Source organism: Vombatus ursinus, unplaced genomic scaffold (assembly GCF_900497805.2).
Source record: "Vombatus ursinus unplaced genomic scaffold, bare-nosed wombat genome assembly UNPS02014807.1, whole genome shotgun sequence".
Taxonomy (NCBI): domain Eukaryota; kingdom Metazoa; phylum Chordata; class Mammalia; order Diprotodontia; family Vombatidae; genus Vombatus; species Vombatus ursinus.
The window spans coordinates 63,248,969-63,268,137 of NW_020954585.1; the positions used below are offsets into that span (position 1 = coordinate 63,248,969).

Genomic DNA, 19,169 nt, shown 5'->3' on the forward strand with positions numbered 1-19,169 from the left:
AATGTATGGTAAGCTTAGAGATGAGAAGATTTAGGGGAAACACGGCATCTGTCATCTTCAAGTATCTGAAAAGTTGTCATGTGGAAGAAGGACTATATTTGTATCTAGCATAGTGCCTAGCATACAATAGGTGCTTAATTAATGCTTGTTGATTGATATATTTTTGGGGGGGCGGGCGGAGAGCTGGCCTCAAAGGGCAGCTCTAGAAGGAATGAACAGAAAGTTGCTAAAAGGAAGATTCTGATTTGGCATGAGGAAAAAAAAAATCTCAACAATTAATGGACCCAAAATAGATTGGGGCTATCTTGGGAAATAACTTATCTACAAGAGTTATTCAAATAGATAATGGTTGAATATCTGTCAGAAATGTTGTAAACAAAGTTCCATCTTCAGTTTGTACTAGATGACCTTTTGATTTTGAGAAGTTATGAAACATAGGTTACTTAGCATAGATGCTATGATCTAATTTTGACATCACATTCTTCTAAGATATTGTAGGGTGATGTGAATTCTACAGGATCTGATAAAGAAGAGAGATTGCTCTCAATCTAATTGATGTCTCCTCCTAACACTACCCTCCCCCTCACACTTACCACAGCAGGGTCTGTGTGTAGATTAGCTCCAAAACATTCCTGGCAATATCAAACTCAGGCACACCAAGGCTTTTAATCAATTTAGTCCCAATGATTCTGTAAAATGACAAAGTTGAGAATCTATAGGAGTCCAAGAAGAAAAAAAAAAGATACCCAGCTATCTGTATAGGACCATCGCAATTAATTTGGAATAAAGGTGGAAAGTGCTGTGCAAATTAGTTAAACATGTATGATGGGGTGTGTGGAACATATATAATTTTGCTGTTTTCTCATGTTGGAGGCAACCGAGTGATACAGTATTGGATTTAAAAATCAAGAAGACCTGGTTTCAAATCCTGCCTCAGATATTTATTAGCTCTATGATATCAGCAGCTAGGTGGTGCAGTGGTTAGGAAGGCCTGAGTTCAAATCCTGCATCACACATATATTAGCTGTATGATCCTGGGCGAGTTATTTAACTTCTGTCTCAACTATAAAATGAGGACAACAATATCACCTACCTCCCAGGGTTATTGCGTGGACCAAATGAGAGAATATTTGTAAAGCACTTAGCACAGTGCTTGGCACATCGTAGGTGCTTAATAAATGTTTATTTGCTTCCTTCCTTTCCTGGAAAAGTCAATTACCTTCTCTGTGCCTCAGTTTCCTCATCTGTAAAATGAGGGAATTGGATTAGCTGGCCTCTGATGTCCCTCCAAGCTCTGCAGGTCTGATGCTAGGCTTATAATTATACACAGTGAGAGCGTGACATTATTTTAAGTAAATGACCTTCTAAATTGTTGAGGCGAAGTGCTAAATAAAATGTTTTTTAAAAAAGTTTGTTTTTCTGAGTTGGCTAAACTTTTTCCCTATTTACTTGATAAATCCTTCCTCCCACCTCCAAACTTTCAGCCCAACAACAGGACACTTTTTCTATAAATTCAGTTAGTGGCGTCAGGTTCAATAGAATTTTCCTACAGTGGGCATCTTAAAATTTGTCACCAACTCTCAAAAAAATCAGGATATAAAATTTGGCAAGAATCTGTACCTAAGAAGCTAGACAGATCTCTATCTTTTATATAATTAATAAATTTATTTATTATTTTTAGTTTTCAACAATCACTTCCATAAGATTTTGAGTTCTAAATTTTCTCCCCATCTCTTCCCCCCCTCCATCCCAAGACAGCAAGTAAATTGATATAGGCTCAATATATACATTCATATTAAAAATATTTTCACATTAGTCATGTCCTAAAGAAGAATTAGAATCAATGGGAGAAACCATGAGAAAGAAGAAAAAAAAAAGAGAGAGAGAAAGCAAATAATATGCTTCAATCTGCATTCAGACTCCATAGTTCTTTTTCTGGATGTGGATAGTATTTTCCATCATTAGTCTTTTGGAATTGTCTTAGATCCTTGCATTGTTAAGAGATAAGTCTATCAAAGTCAGTGATCACACAATGTGGCTGTTACTGTGTACAATGTTCTCCTGGTTCTACTCACTTCACTCAGCATCAGATAACTTTCAGATTTTTCTGAAGTCTGCCTGCTCATCATTTCTTACAGCACAATAGTATTCCATTACATTCGTATACCACAACTTGCTCAGCCATTCCCAGTTTCCAATTCTTTGTCACCACAAAAAGAGCTGCTATCAATATTTTTCTCCATGTGGGTCCTTTCCCCATTTTTATCTCTTTGGGATACAGACCTAGAAGTGGTATTGCTGGGTCAAAGGGTATGCACCATAGTTACAATTTGCTCTCTAGAATGGTTGGATCAGTTCACAACTCCACCAACGATGCATTAATGTTCCAATTTCCCCACATCTTCTCCAACATTTATCATTGTCCTGTTTTGTCACGTTAGCCAATCTGATAGGTGTGATGTGGTACCTCAGAGTTGTTTTGATTTGTATTTCTCTAATGAATAGTGATTTACAGCATTTTTTCATATGATTATAGATAGCTTTAATTTCTTCATCTGAAAACTGCCTGTCCATATCCTTTCACCATTTATCAATTGGGGAATGACTCATATTCTTATAAATTTGACTCACTTTTCTATATATTTTAGAAATGAGGCCTTTATCAGAGACACTGATTGTAAAAATTCTTTCCCAGCTTTCTGCTTCCGTTCTAATCTTGGAAAGTATAAAGTGCATAGTACAGAGGTACTATGAAAGAGACTGTTTTAAAAAAATAGGTCTTTGTCCTTCTCCAAGACCCTCAGAGCTTCATTAAAAAGGTATCTTGGTATAGGGTGTAAGATATTGGTCTATGCTAGTTTCTGCCATACTATTTTCCAGTTTTCCCAGCAGTTTTTGTTAAATAGTGAATTCTTATCCCATAAGCTGGAGTCTTTGGGTTTATCAAACAGTAGATTACTATAGTCATTGACTATTATGTCTTGTGTACCTAACTTATTCTACTGATCCACCACTCTATTTCTTAGCCAGTAGTACCAAGTAGTTTTGATGATTACTGCTTTATAATACAATTTAAAATCTGTTATAGCTAGGCCACCTTCCCTTGCATTTCTTTTCATTAATTCCCTTGATATTCTGGACCTTTTGTTCTTCCAGATGAATTTTGCTACTATTTTTCCTAGCTCTATAAAATAATTTTTGGTAGTTTGATTGGTATGGAACTGAATAAGTAAATTAATTTAGGTAGAATTGTCATTTTTATTATATTAGCTCAGACTACCCACAAGCAACTAATGTTTTTCCAATTATTTAGATCTGGTTTTATTTGTGTGAAAAGTATTTTGTAACTGTGTTCATATAATTCCTGAGTTTGTTTTGGCAGGTAGACTTCCAAATATTTTATAATGTCTACAGTAACTTTAAATGTAATTTCTCTTTCTATCTCTTGCTGTTGGGTTTTGTTAATAATATATAGAAATGCCGATGATCTATGTGGGTTTGTTTGATCTCTACCTTTTTAATGAAGCTCTGAGGGTCCTGGAGAAGGGCAAAGGCCTATTTTTTAAAAAAATCTCTTTCATAGTACCTCTGTACTATGCATTGTGTACTTTCCACATAATGAACATTTAATAAAAATTGTCAACAGAGACATTTTGTCTTACCTTTATATACATAATGGATCAATATGTAACACAGAGGTGAGTCTGGGTAGAACTGGGCAGAGAAAATAATGCCAGGACTATATATAATAGGTATATATATACATATATATATTCTTTACATGTATAACATATTACATATGTGTGTATAAAGAGTTATATTTAATGGATGAATATTTACAAAAATATAAAGTATCCAGATTAACAGAAGAGGAAATAAAATACTTAACCTCATTTCAAAAAAAGAAATTGAACAAGCCATCAATGAACTCCCTAAGAAAAAATCTCCAGGGTCAGATGGATTTACAAGTAAATTCTATCAAACATGTAAAGAACAATTAATTTCAACACTATATAAACTATTTGGGAAAATAGGTGAAGAAGGAGTCCTACCATTTCTTTTTATGATACAAATATGGTGCTGATACCTAAACTGGGAAGAACCAAAACAAAGAAAGAAAATTATAAACAAATTTCCCTAATAAATATGGATGCAAAAAATTTAAATAAAATATTAGCAAAGAAGTTATATCAACTTATCTCAAGGATAACACACTATAACCAGGTAGGATTTATGCCAGGAATGCAGAGTTTGTTCAATATTAGGAAAACTATCAGTATAATTGATCATATCAACAACAAAAGTAACAGAATCATATAATTATCTCAATAGATGCAGAAAAAGCTTTTGACAAAATATAACACCCATTCCTATTAAAAACATTAGTGAGCATAGGAATAAATGGAGTCTTCCTTAAAATGATAGATAGCATCTATCTAAAACCATTACCATATGCAATGAGGATAAGCGAGAATCATTCCCTGTAAGATCAGGAGTGAAACAAGGATGTCCATTATCAACACTACTATTCAATATTGTGCTAGAAATGTTAGCTTTAGCAATAAGACTAGAAAAAGAAATTGAAGGAATTAGAATAGGCAAAGAAGAAACAAAGCTATCACTGTGCAGATGATATGATGGTATACTTAGAAAATTCTAGAAAATCAACTAAAAATTACTTGAAAAACAAATTTAGCAAAGTTGCAGGATATAAAATAAATCTACATAAATCATCAGCATTTCTATATATTACTAACAAAGTCTAGCAGCAAGAGATAGAAAGAGAAATTATGTTTAAAGTTACTATAGACATTATAAAATGTTTGGGAGTCTACCTGCCGAAACAAACCCAGCAACTATATGAACACAATTACAAAACACTTTTCACACAAATAAAGTCAGATCTAAATAACTGGAAAAATATCAGTTGCCCATGAGCAGGCTGAGTTAATATGATAAAAATGACAATTCTACCTAAATTAATTTACTTATTTAGTGCCATACCAATCAAACTACCAAAAATTATTTTATAGAGGTAGGAAAAATAATAGCAAAATTCACCTGGAAGAACAAAAGGTCCAGAATATCAAGGCAATTAATGAAAAGAAATGCAAGGGAAGGTGACCTAGCTATAACAGATTTTAAATTGTATTATAAAGCAAAAATCATCAAAACTACTTGGTACTGGCTAAGAAAAAGAATGGTGGATCAATAGAATAGGTTAGGTACACAAGACACGGTAGTCAATGATTATAGTAACCTACTGTTTGACAAACCCAAAGACTCCAACTTCTGGGATAAGAACTCATTATTTGAGAAAAACTGCTGGGAAAACTGGAAAATAGTATGGAAGAAACTAAGCATACACCAACATCTCAAACTATATGCCAAAATAAAGTTAAAATGGGTACATGATTTAGATATAAAGTCTGATACTGTAAGCAAACTGGGAGAGCAAGGAATAGTTTGCCTGTCACACCTATGGAGAACAGAAGAATTTGTGACCAAACAAGAGATAGAGAACATTATGAAATGCAAAATGGATGATTTTGATTACATCAAATTGAAAAGTTTTTGCATAAACAAAGCCAATGCAACCAAGATTAGAAGGGAAGCAGAAAGCTGGGAAAGAATTTTTACAATCAGTGTCTCTGATAAAGGCCTCATTTCTAAAATATATAGAAAAGTGAGTCAAATTTATAAGAATATGAGTCATTCCCCAATTGATAAATGGTGAAAGGATATGGACAGGCAGTTTTCAGATGAAGAAATTAAAGCTATCTATAATCATATGAAAAAATGCTGTAAATCACTATTGATTAGAGAAATGCAAATCAAAACAATTCTGAGGTACCACATCACACCTATCAGATTGGCTAACATGACAAAATAGGAAAATGATAAATGTTGGAGAAGATATGGGAAAACTGGAACACTAATGCATTGCTGATGGAGTTGTAAACTGATCCAAACATTCTAGAGAGCAAATTGTAACTATGCCCAAAGGGCTATAAAACTGTGCATACCCTTTGACCCAGCAATACCACTTCTAGGTCTGTATCCCAAAGAGATCATATGAATAGGAAAAGAACCCACTTTAAGTCATTTCAGTGTTAAATAGGGTACAAAAATATTTGTAGCAGCTATTTTTGTGGTGGCAAAGAATTGGAAATTGAGGGGATGCCCATCAGTTGGGGAATGACTGAGCAAGTTGTGGTATATGAATGTGATGGAATACTATTGTGCTGTAAGAAATGATGAGCATGTGGACTTCAGAAAAGCCTAGAAAGACTTATATCAACTGATGCTTAGTGAAGTGAGCAGAATCAGGAGAACATTGTATACAGTAACAGCAACATTGTGTAATGACTAACTTTGATAGACTTAGATGTTCTCAGTAATGCAAAGATCTAAGACAACTCCAAAAGATGCATGATGGAATATGCTATCCATATCCATTGAAAGAACTATGGATCTGAATGCAGATCGAAGCATACATACTATTTGCTCTCTCTTTTGTTGTTGTTTTTTTTGTTTGTTTCTTCTTTCTTGTAGTTCCTCCCATTGGTTCTAATTCTTTTTTACAACATGACTAATGTGAAAGTATGTTTAATATGAACATATATGTAAAGCCTATATCAGATTGCAAATAGTCTTGGGGAGGGGGAGGGGAGAGAGAGGGAGAAATTTTAAAACTCAAAATCTTATGGAAGTGAATGCTGAAAATGAAAAACAAATTAATTAATAAAAAAAATAGGAAAAAAAAGAGTTATACCTTCCTATCTTATTCTATCAAAAGAACCCAAATTAATATCCTTTGAAAATGGATGTGTTAATTTTAGCCCTATTACAAAGTTGAGATCACCACTTTACATTTGAAGAATCATTTCAAAGACCTTTCCTTATCTATAATCTTATTTGAGCCTCATGCCAAACCTATAAAGCAAGCAAGTTGGCACTATTATTTCCCATCAAGCCTAGAACTAAAATCTGATCTCCTGACTGCAAGACCAGGGCTGCTTTTTTCCTCACAGTTTCACATTCTAGACTGAGATATTATTCTTCTTTATCATAAGCAGATGGACAAATGACCTTTTATGATCTCTTTCAGATATAAAATAATTCCAAATCTGACCTCCTGAGGTTGTCTTGGCCAGAGGTAGCAAACACTTGGGGCAACACTGCTGAGTTGGGTGGAACCAGATTAAAATGTAAATGAGAAATATTTAACAAAATAAATAAAAATGCAATGTAGATAAGGTTTATAGGTGGTTTTCTAAGTTAATATGTGGCCTGCAGGGATCCTTATGTTAATGGCCCCCATTTCTCTTTGAGTTTGATTCCATTGGTCTAGGCCAGTCCTTTACTGTAAGCTTTATATCTTCTCTAGCTATACAGGATGTCTAGGAAGGGAGACAGTTCTTAATCTCCAAACTATAAACCTATTTGATAAATGGAAGCAGAGCATTGATTCTGGTTTCAAATCCCATCCATGATGCTTACAAATTGTGTGACGTTGGGTAAGTCAATTTTCCTTCTGGGGTAAATCAGTTTCCCCATCAATAAAATAAAAGGGTTAGACTAGAAGGCTTCTGAGGTCACTGCCAGCCTTAGATCTATGATCCTGTCAACTCCATGATTGATAGAAACCAGAATATCTAACAACTAGGCTCTCTTGGGGGGAAAAATGCGCATACAGTTTTAAATGTGATCTACATTTTCAATACTTTCTTAAGTCTAGATGATCAACAAAACAATAAATCAAGCCCTGATTTGTAGCAATTGCTGATTTCTGAGGTGTAAATCTTCACATTGAAAATATAACAATTGAATCTGAAAGTCAGTTAGAGCTGGTCCAAGCATACCAACGATTGTAACAAACTTCCTGTGGTGATGCATTTATAGCAGCAGGGTGATGAAATAGATTAAGTAGGAACAAATAAGTAAATGTATTTAACTAACAAGGGAAGGAGAAAAAACAGAAGGGAAATGTAAAGATTTCAAACAGTGTGTGCTTTTAGGAGTGTAAGGAAGCATTTTCTTCCTGATTCATTTCTGTACAAAAGGTTTCTATTTCCACCCCCCATTTCCAACAAGACAAACAGATTTACCTTCTCAAAAACTCCCCAAAAATGGAGTCAAATAAAGTAAACAAAAAATTCATCATGAGGAGTCGGTAGATATCCTGGCCAATAAGTGTTTCCCAGCACTAAAAAGCAAACAAAGAGTCAATGTGTTCAGTAATGTTCTTCCAAATTTCCCTTTTCTGACATAAATGGAAATCACTAATTCACAGCCTCATAGTACCCCAATCTTCAGGAAAATTGAGGAGAAAGCAAAGTTTGTCTTCAGTGGAAAAGAGTGTCTTCCACTCTTTTCTGGTCTTTCTTCTTTCCAATATTCCATGTACCATCCTTCCCCAACCCAGGCCTGCCCTCCTCAGCAGCACCTCATGCTCCAAAATTATTGCTGTTCTCCTCTGCCCCTAACATACATACCTTACCTATTTTATGTACTATCAATCCCATTTGGGCCTTGCTTTCTGTAACTAAATGAAACTAAGGAATACAGATAAAAGCTCCCAGATATGACATACATTTTTGACATGAGGACTTTGTTACGTCAACTCAGAGAAGGTGAGAATTTCAGGAAGGTCTTTCCAGGGTGCTTCCATCAATACCTTCCCTACCTGCCTTCTATATCTATCCTTAATGCCTTCCAGGAAATGAAGGCTTCTCTTCTTTCAGGACAATATGACAACAAATACAACCTATACACCCAGAAAAGTAGTCTCTTTTGCAACAGTCACCTTGTCATACCATGTACTTATTCCATTGTTCAAAATACACCAGGAACAAGGGACCATCTTAGGACCTGTCCTGAGAATCTGTGGCATGTTTTTTTGAAGAATCTTCAATTTTGGCAAATCTGTGTCTTTTGAGGTTGTATTAACTATTTTCTTATTAATTAATTTATTTTTAGTTTTCAACATTCACTTCCATAAGATTTTGAGTTCCAAATTTTCTCCCCATCTCTCCCCTCCCTCTACCTCAAGGAGGCCTGTATTCAGAATATCACTTCCCCCAATCTGCCCTTCCTTCTATCACCTACCTCCTTCTCTTATCCCCTTTGCTTTCTATTTTCCTATAAGGCAGAATAGATTTCTATACTCCATTGCCTGTATATCTTATTTCCCAGTTGCATGTAAAAACAATTTTTAACATTCATTTTTAAAATTTTGAGTTCCAAATTCTCTCTCTTCCTCCCTCCAGACCTACTCTTACTGAGAAGGCAAGCAATTCGATATAGGTTATACATGCACTTCCATAACAGTCATGTTATGAAAGACTAACTATATTTTCCTCCATCCTATCCTGTCCCCCCCACCTTTATTCTATTCCGTCCTTTGACCCTGTCAAAATGTTTTCTTCTGACTACTCCCTTCCCAATCTTCCCCTCTTCTGTCTTCTACCCCTCTCTTATCCCCTTCCCCCTTATTTTCCTGTAGGCAAGATAGATTTCCATACCCAATTAAGTGTGTTTGTTATTCCCTCCTTGAGCCAAATCTAATGAGTAAGATTCTCTCATTCTTTTTCACCTACCCCCTCTTCCTTCCACTGTAAAAGCTTTTTCTTGTCTCTTTTATGTGAGATAATTTACCCCATTCTACCTCTCCCTTTCTCCTTCTCCCAGTACAATCCTTTTTCACCCCTTAATTTTATTTTTTCGATATCATCCCTTCTTATTCAACTCACCCTGTGCCCTCTGTCTATATATATTCCCTCCAACTACCCTAATAGTGAGAAAGGCCTCATGAGTTACAAATATCATCTTTCCATGTAGGAATGTAAACAGTTCAACTTTAATAAGTCCGTTATAATTTCTCTTTCCTGTTTACCTTTTCATGCTTATCTTGAGTCTTGTATTTCAAAGTCAGATTCTCTATTCAACTCTGTTCTTTTCATCAAGAATGCTTGAAAGTCCTCTATTTCATTGAATATCATTTTTTCCCCTGAAGGATTATATTCAGTTTTGCTAGGTAGGTGATTCTTGGTTTTAATCTTAGCTCCTTTGACCTCTGGAATATCATATTCCAAGTCCTCTGATCTCTCTGATCTCTTAATGTAGAAGCTACTAAATCTTGTGTTATCCTAATTGTGTTTTCACAATACTTGAATTGTTTCTTTCTGGCTGCTTGCAATACTTTCTCCTTGACCTGGGAGCTCTGGAATTTGGCTATAATATTCCTGGAAGTTTTCATTTTGGGATCTCTGTCAGGAGGTGGTCAGTGAAGTCTTTCCATTGCTATTTTACCCTCTGGTTCAAGAATATTAGGGTGATTTTCCTTGATAATTTCTTGAAAGATGATGCCTACATTCTTTTTTTGATCATGGCTTTCAGGTAGTCCAAACATTTTTAAATTATGTCTCCTGCATCTATTTTCCAGGTCAGTCATTTTTCCATTGAAATACTTCACATTGTCTTCTATTTTTTCATTCTTTTGGTTTTGTTTTATAATTTCTTGGTTTCTCATAGAGTCATTAGCTTCCATTTGCTCCATTCTAATTTTTAAGGAATTATTTTCTTCAGTGAACTTTTGGACCTCCTTTTCCATTTGACCAATTCTGCTTTTTAAGGGATTTTTCTCCTCATTGACTTTTTGGACCTCTTTTGCCATTTGGATTAGTCTATTTTTTAAGGTGTTATTGTGTTCAATATTTTGTTGGGTCTCCTTTAGCAATTTGTTGACTTGTTTTTCATTATTTTCTTGCATCACTCTCATTTGTCTTCCCAGTTTTTCCTCTGCTTCTCTTACATGCTTTTCAAAATCCTTTTTGAGCTCTTCCATGGCCTGAGACCAATTCATATTTTTCTTGGAGGCTTTGGATATAGGAGCTTTGACTTTGTTGTCTTCTGGTTGCATGCTTTGATCTTCTTTGTCACCAAAATAAAATTCTATAGTCTGAGTTTTTTCTGCTGTTAGCTCATATTCTCAGTCAATTACTTGACTTTTTTTGGGGGGGAGGGGCTAGGTAATGGGGTTAAGTGACTTGCCCAGGGTCACACAGCTAGTAAGTGTCAAGTGTCTGAAGCTGGATTTGAACTCAGGTCCTCCTGACTCCAGGGCTGGTGCTCTATCCACTGCTCCACCCAGCTGCCCCCAACCCTACTTGACTTTTTAACTCTTTGTTAAGGTAGTGCTCTTCTTCCAGTGTGGAGGGTGTACTGTCCCAAGCTTCAAGGGTTTTGTGTAGCTCTTTTGAAAGATACTTCTAGGGACCTGTAAATTTTCATTTTTTTCAAGGTGGTATGATCCAAGGAGAGGTGTTTACTCCTTTCCTGGCCTGTCCTCTGGTCTATGAGTGACCACAAGCACTTTTTTCTGCCTTGAAACTGTGAGGAGGATTCCTTCTCCACCACTGCCACAAGTTCATTGCTCCTTCTTGCCCCAGGACCGCCACCCAGGACTGGGACCCAGATCCAAGCATGGGCAAAGAAAGAGAATCCTGCCTCAGCACCAGCAAAGAGATCCCTGCAATCCCTCTCTGGTTAGCCACTCGATTCCCCCACTGTCTGTGGGTTAAGAGCTCTGGAAGCAACCTCTGCCACTCTGGCCACTGGCCTGGGGTTGCAGTAGGGCCAAGACTGGACTGTGGTCCTCTCTCACCCAGGTCTGACAGATTTTTCCTACTGACCTTCTAAGTTGTCTTTGGTGTTTGTGGGTTGAGAAGTCTGGAAACCACCACCGTTGCCCATGATTCAGTCCCTTGAGGCCTGCTCCAGGTTCACTGGCACCCTGTCTTTGCCTGCACAAAGACAGGGCTGAACTGTGCTCCTCTCCCAGCCTGGTGCAACAGACCTTTCTGATCAACCAACCAGGTTGTCTTGGGCTAGAAATTTGTTTCAATCTGTTTTTTTGTGGGTTCTGTTGCTCTAGAATTTGTTTGGAGTCATTTTTTTACAGATATTTGGAGGGGTTTGGGGAAAGCTCAAGTAAGTTTTTACTCCACCGTCTTGACTCTGCCACCCAGCTATTTTTTTTTTAACAACCAAAAGCTATCAGAAGCTAAATCTGGTAGATGCTCTAGAACAGAGGCAAAAATTCATGTATAGTTTACTACAGCAACAAATACAGCAGTCTAGCCCTATAAGACTAACATTCTTCTGACCTACATAATTTGCATTTAGTCAGAGTTTGCCCCAAGGCAAATTTTGGTTTGTACGTAAAGCCAACTCTCTCACTTCCCTGTGATTTCAGTGCCTTCCTGTATCCAACCCCCTTGTTGGCCTAAGTACTTTCAGATTCAGCTTGACTCAGGACTGTCTTCTCAGATAACTGTCATTCTACCCCCTTCCAAACCTTTTTCCTCTGATCCCACTCTGCCGCAATCCTTGGGCATTAGTCTATGTTAATGAAATAGATCTCCTACTAAGACTCGTAAAAGAGTCCTAGAAGCAGTTCCAACCAAGAAGTTCTAAGGACTTTTTTGAGTATGGCAGTTTTGCTGATGTAAGCATATAGCCTATCTATCTATCTATCTATCTATCTATCTATCTATCTATCTATCTATCTATCTGTCTGTCTGTCTATTTCTATCTATCTACCTATCTGTAAATATATAAAGTATAGATATCATATATGTGTCTACTTTGAAGGGAACAGCTCTCATTTGGATATATAAGTCCTAATGTGTTCGTTTAAAAACAAACATTCTGTCATTCATTTATAGTCATCTCATATTTTGAGATGAGGAGGAAGATAGAGGGAGAAAACACTTGAGAAACTAGTTTCAATGACACAGTTCAGTACAGGGTGCTCCAAAATGGCTTGGGGTAGATTATCTACTTTGTAAAATTATACAAGTCCCTGAGCTCACTTTCTTCCCCGAGATGGGCCAAAATACCTGGTTCAATAATACCTCCTCCAGAAGAAGGGAAATGAAAGATGAAACTCCAATCAATTGTAAGTAGCTCTGGGGTAAGGTGTGGAAAGAATATTGATCAAATAGTTAAGTGGTTAAAATTAATTTAGGAGATTATGAGTAAATTATTTATGCTGTTTTTAGCTTAAGTTAGAGTAGATTATTGAAAATTTGTGGCAATCCAATGAGAAAAGTCTAAACAAGAATATTTCCTTGAGTTGACTTGGAATGAGGAAGATTAGATGAAAGATGAGAAACAGAGTTCTCTGCAATGGGATGACCATCTTATCAGGGCTATTGGTTAAGGCAACTCATTTTCTTTCTAGAACTGTGCTGACCTCCTGCCACATTCTGAATTTTTTGTTCCCTTCCCTGATAATGTTACATTTGCTTCTACAAATTCATTGTCAGAAGGAAGACTAAGAAATATAACTGCACACACTCTCTCTCTACTCCTCTTCCCTTCCTGACTTTCCAGGCTTCCTTCTCAACTAAAGTCCCACATCCTACAAGAAATCTTTCTCTATGCCTTCATTCCCTTTCAGGTGATCTCTAATTTATTCTGCGTATAACTAGTTTCTACATAGTTCTTTACATGTTATCTCCCCCATTAGACTGTGAGCTCCTTGAGAGCAGGGACTCTTTTTGCCTTTTTTAGTATTCTCCTCTCTTAGCACAGTGCCTGCCACCTAGTAGGTGCTTAATAAATGCTTGTTGATTTATGTAACTGCTGAGAGGCTCATTCTCTGCCTAGTCATCAAAGGCTTAAGAACAAGACACAAAATCAGTCAAGAGAGTCTGAAATCTCACCTCTTCATGTGACACTGCTATAGAGTTGAGCCAATAATAACAAAGAATCCCAATGATGGATATTTTCAGAAAGATATTCCTAAATGATAAAAAAGAAAGCAATCATTTTACCCCTATAGAAACATGCTCTTTCACCACTTTCTACACCTGTCAGAGGTGGGTCCAATACTCTAACAGTTTATTGATCTCACTGTTCCCTCTAATTAGAGGTATTCCCTCTAATCATAAAGTTCACTTACCTCTTCGCACATAGTACATGCTTAAACAATGTTGTTTGACTATCAGCCTTAAACACATAGGGCTCTTTCAACAAATAGATAAATTGAGGGCAGCTAAGTGGCACAGTGGATAGAGCACCAGCCTTGGAGTCAGGAGGACCTGAATTCAAATCTGACCTCAGACACCTGACATTTACTAGCTGTGTGACCCCGAGCAAGTCACTTAACCCCATTGCCGAGCCAAAAAAAGAAAAAATAGATAAATTATAAATGTGTAGGGTGACATGTACAATCAATCACAATAACTCTTTTGTGTTCTCTGGCTTAACTATTTTTTAGAAACATTTTGTTTTGGGTTTGTTTGTGTGTTGATATTTGTCTGCTGTGTTAAAATAAAACTTACCAATAAAAATTTGTCAAATCTTAAAAAAAAAAGGAGAGTTCTCAGAACTTTGGAAAAAAAGGCACCTTTCGAATTATTTTTGACCTGAGGAAGCCATTGAAGTAAAATATTAAAGTAAAGTGAAGGAACTAAACCCTTGGGTCATATCCATGATTTCATGTAAGTACTCAGGGTCTGAATGCTCCATTCTCCCACAGTTCTAAGAGGACAATGGCCATTGTATTGTACCAATGACCTAAAGTAGAGATGTTAGGAAGTCAGTACTGACAGACTGGCCAGTTCCTAGTTCCTCTGCCCTTGGAGAGATCAAAGGGACAAGTAATCTGGGTCTTATGGGTGAGAAAGAAAGACCACACAATCTGAAAACCACTATCAGTGAATGAAAGGCAGCAAGCAATTCAACCTCTCAGCATCTTGGGCAAAATTCTAAGACTGTATAAGTTGCTGAGCAGTTGTTGGTCCTTATTGATAGTAGGAATTTCTTTATTAAAAATTCCTTATATCATAAAAATCACAGGTCCAGTAAAAAAAAAAAGACGGAACAATTGTGAAACTTCAATGGGTAGGAAGAAAGAAGAACAATCCTAGGACTTCTCAATTCCCACCTTGGTTGTTCAGTCATTTTTAAGTCATGACTGACTCTCCACGGCCACATTTGGGGTTTTCTTGGCAAAGATACTGGAGTAGTTTGCCATTTCCTTCTCCAGCTCATTTTACAGATGAGGAAACTGAGGCAAATGGGGTTAAGGGACTTGCCCAGGGTCACACAGCTAGTAAATGCCTGAGGCCACATTTGAACTCAAGATGAATCTTCCTGACTCCAGGCTGGGCATTTTATCCGCTGTACTAAATAGCTGCCTCTAATCATCGGTTCCTAAAAGGCTGTGATCTAGATGAGGCCTGCTCTATCAATATGTTTCAAGGCAAATCAATTCCAGCATACCTATAGCTAAATTATAATAGTAATAGTTCATCAGGGTCTCTCCATTCCCCCATTCTTTCATTCCCCAGCAAACTCTTCATTTTCTATTAGGAAGAAAAGGAAACAAGTACTTATTAGGCACTTATTATGTGCCAAACACTAAATGCTTTACAAATATTGTCATTTGACCCTCGAAACTCTGGCAGGTAGGTGATATTATGATCACTATTTTACAGTTGAGGAAGCTGAGGCAGACAGAGGTTAAGTGACTACTTATCCAGCACAGCTAAATATCTGAGTTTGTATTTGAACTCAGGTCTCCTTGATTCCAGGCCCAGCACTTCATCCACTTCATATCTAGCTGCCTCATTTAGAGATTTGAGTCAGGTGGTTAGGTAGTTAACTTAAGAGGTGTTGTCTTTTGTACTGAAGGGGAGGGCAAATATCTCTATAGCCTAAGGAATCTAGAGACTTATTCTAGAAAAATGGGGTGGGAGCTGGGTTCATCATTGTTTACCAAGGCTCCCTTCTCCATCCTTCAAGAAAAGCAAGATCATAGTGGATGACAGGCCTGAGATCACCACCTAGTCCTTCCCTCCACCGCAGCTCAATGTAAGCAGCATCTTTAAGCAGAAAGATAGGAAGTTGTGACATACCTGATAATGATAACTAAGACCTGATGTCGAGGAATTTCAAACTTCTCCACCAATCCAAAGGAGGAGTAAAATAGTGGTACAAAGAGATTGAAGCAACACACCAGGAAAGGTAGCAATAAAGTGGCCGCCTGGTTTTTGTGTTCTCTCAGAAACTGTGGCCAGAGAAGAAGGAAGAAAATCAAGAAATGGATCATTATTCAGAGGTTCAGTCAGTTGAGTTTTATCATGGCAGAGCAACAAGAAAAAGCAGCCTAGTCAATCTATACTACACCTTCCTTACCACTCTAGTCATTGATCTAGGGTAAGAAAGCCCCCTAGAAGCTAAATCCTAGGAAATGCTAGCATTTATACAACTGTTTAAAGTTCACAATGCACTTATCTTTTTTTTTTTTTTTTTGCTTTTGGTGAGGCAATTGGGGTTAAGTGACTTGCCCAGGTCACACAGCTAACAAGCGTCAAGTATCTGAAGCCAGATTTGAACTCAGATTCTCCTGACTCCAAGGCCAGAGCTCTATCCATCATGCCACCTAGCTTCCCCATGCTTAATTTATCTTATTTGATCTTCACAACCTTATGAGGTAAGAACTATAAATATCCTCAGTTTTAAAGAAGAGGAAATGGAGGCAAGCCATTAGACTCACCTCCTTCTTCCCACATCAGAGCTTTAGGGGAAGTATGTGGAGAAGAAAGCAGGAATCAGGATGAGGAAACTGGAGCCTGGAAAAGATGCCCCAGGCCCTAGAGGGCTCTAGATCATCACTGTGAAAGGGCTGCTGGGGTAGCCCATCTAAGGGGTGCCCAGACATACCTTAGACACACACCTATAATAATACCTGTAGCAGTGATTAATGAGTCATACCTATAGGCCTGGTTGTTGTTGTTTGTCCTTCATTTCAAAGAGGACCAATGACATCATGAGTGATATCTTGACTTGACTAGCACATGAATTGGATTTAAGTGAGGCAGAGTTGCACAAAGTCTGCAGCCTCACTCTATTTTCCTGAGTTATCCAATCCAGTGGCAGGACAACAGTCAAGATGATGGATACAGCAGATGAACTTGGAGTTTTCTTGGCAGAGATACTGCAGTGGTTTGCCATTTCCTTCTCCAGCTAATTTTACAGGTGAGGAAACTGAGGCAAACAGGGTTAGATGGCTTGCTCAGGATCACACAGCTAGACTATATTTGAGGCTAGATTTGAACTCATGAAAAGGAGTCTCTCTAGTTCTAGGCTCAGTACTCTATCCACTGTGCCACCTGTTATACTTTTAGGGAGTACTAATTATTAAATTCTTCCTGACATCAAACCAAAATGTACCTCTCTGTAACCACCACCTATTGTTCATATTTCTGCCTTCAGGGAACCATGAAGTTCTAGAGCTAGAAGGAAACTTAGAGTTTAAGTCGTCTCCTCAAATGAGCAGAACCAGGAGAACATTGTACACAGTAACAGTAATAATGTGTGATGACCAACTGAGAATGACTTAGCTATTCTCAACAACACAATGATGTAAGATAATTCTGAAGGACTCATGATAAAAAATGCTATCCACCTCCAGAGACGGTGTATGAATGCAGGTCAAAGCATACTTTAAAATTTTTCTCTATTATCCTTTTTTTGGTCTGTATTTTCTTTTGCAACATGGCTAATATGGAAATGTTTTGCATGACTACACATGTACAATTTATATTAAATTGTTTGCCTTCTCAAGGAAGGGGAAGGAGGAAGGGTAGGAGAGAATTTGGAACTCAAAATTTTAAAAAATGTTAAAAATTTTTTGTTTACATGTACTTTAAAAGAAATAAAATAATATAAAAATTTTAAAGTTCCATCTCATTTGATAGATTTTGTAGGGCAAGTCATTTAACCTCTGTTTGCCTTAATCCACTAGAGAAGGAAATGGCAAACCATTCCAGTATCTTTGCCAAGAAAACTCTGCGGACGGCTTTAGCGTCCATGGGGTCAAGAAGAGTTGGACAGGACTGAATGGCTGAACAACGACTTCCTGACTCCCAGTCCTGAACCTTGTCCACCAAACCAGTAGTTCTTGAATTTTCCCATAATGGTTGAACTCTTCAGTTTAAACGAAACTTTGGCAGAACCTTTGTGGTAAAAATCCTCTAAAATTATTATTTTAATGCCTATTAACAAACAATATAAGATTCATTTTAAAAAAAATAACAGGGTGTTTCAGGGTTCCTTTCAGCACCATTTGAGAAACGCTGCACTAAAGTAGCTGGGAAATCACGAATAGTATCAGAGGGGAGCAGCGAATGGGTTTGCCTTACTTACACACACATACCCATAAAATCAAAGATTCTCAGGGTCATAGGATATTACAAATAGAAAAGAAAGGACTTTGGCGATCATCTAGCTCAACCCCTTATTTTTACAGAGAAAGAAACTGAGGCCAAAAAGTTGCTTGAAGTAACATAGCTATTTAGCAGCAAAACAAGACTAGAAGTCACATCTCCTGATTTAATTTTCAATTCAATTCACAAGTACATTCTTGGTATAAAGCACTATGTTCTTTCATGCTGTCTATTTGTTTTCAAGAAAACATTCTATCCAGCAGCAAAAATATAGAGGCTGCTAATTGGTGCAGTGGATAGAGTCCTGGGTCTGGAGTTAGGAAGACCTGAGTTCAAATCCAGCCTCAGACACTTACTTTCTATGCAATACTGGGTAAATCACAATTTCTATCTGCCTCAGTTTCCTTATCTATAAAATGGGAATCATGATAGCACCTACTTCCCATGGTTGTTGCGAGAAGCAAATGAGATAATATTTATAATAATAAAGTGCTTAGTACAGTGCCTGACACATAGTAGGCACTATATAAATGCTTGTTCCCCTCCCTTCCCCACTCTTTAAATATACTAGTGACTCTTAGCAGTGGCCAGAGCTAACAATAGGATTGACAAGTTTCTCCTCTCCTTTCCTGACACCCTCACCCTTTCCAGAGGATACCATTACAAAACATGTTTTCTTTCAGCCCCATTAAAGAACACTTTTGGCTCTTCAGTCAACACCTTCCTGCAATTTCTATGCTGAACAGGGAGTGAGCAAATAGATCCTGTTTCAAGCCTTATCTTTTAAATAGCTTCAGGGTGTTGCCTGAATGAATTCATTGTTAAAGTGACCTCTGCCATGGCTGGCTGATAGATGGCTGGTTGTATAAAGCACGTACCTAGGGGAATGGAGCTCCTGTGGTCATCTTTTGGGTCTTGAGAATT

At 37.2% G+C, this 19,169-nt stretch overlaps 1 protein-coding gene across 1 annotated transcript in view; it reads right to left on the minus strand.

The window, feature by feature from the left end:
- LOC114052337 (transmembrane channel-like protein 5) overlaps positions 1–19,169 on the minus strand; it is an 82,294-nt gene that overhangs the window by 32,886 nt on the left and 30,239 nt on the right. The window contains exons 11-14 of the mRNA XM_027874889.1: positions 15,933–16,084; positions 13,734–13,812; positions 8,112–8,209; positions 594–689 (exon numbers count right to left, since the gene is read on the minus strand). Coding sequence (XP_027730690.1) covers positions 594–689; positions 8,112–8,209; positions 13,734–13,812; positions 15,933–16,084 — 425 coding nt within the window. The remainder of the gene's footprint in view (positions 1–593; positions 690–8,111; positions 8,210–13,733; positions 13,813–15,932; positions 16,085–19,169) is intronic.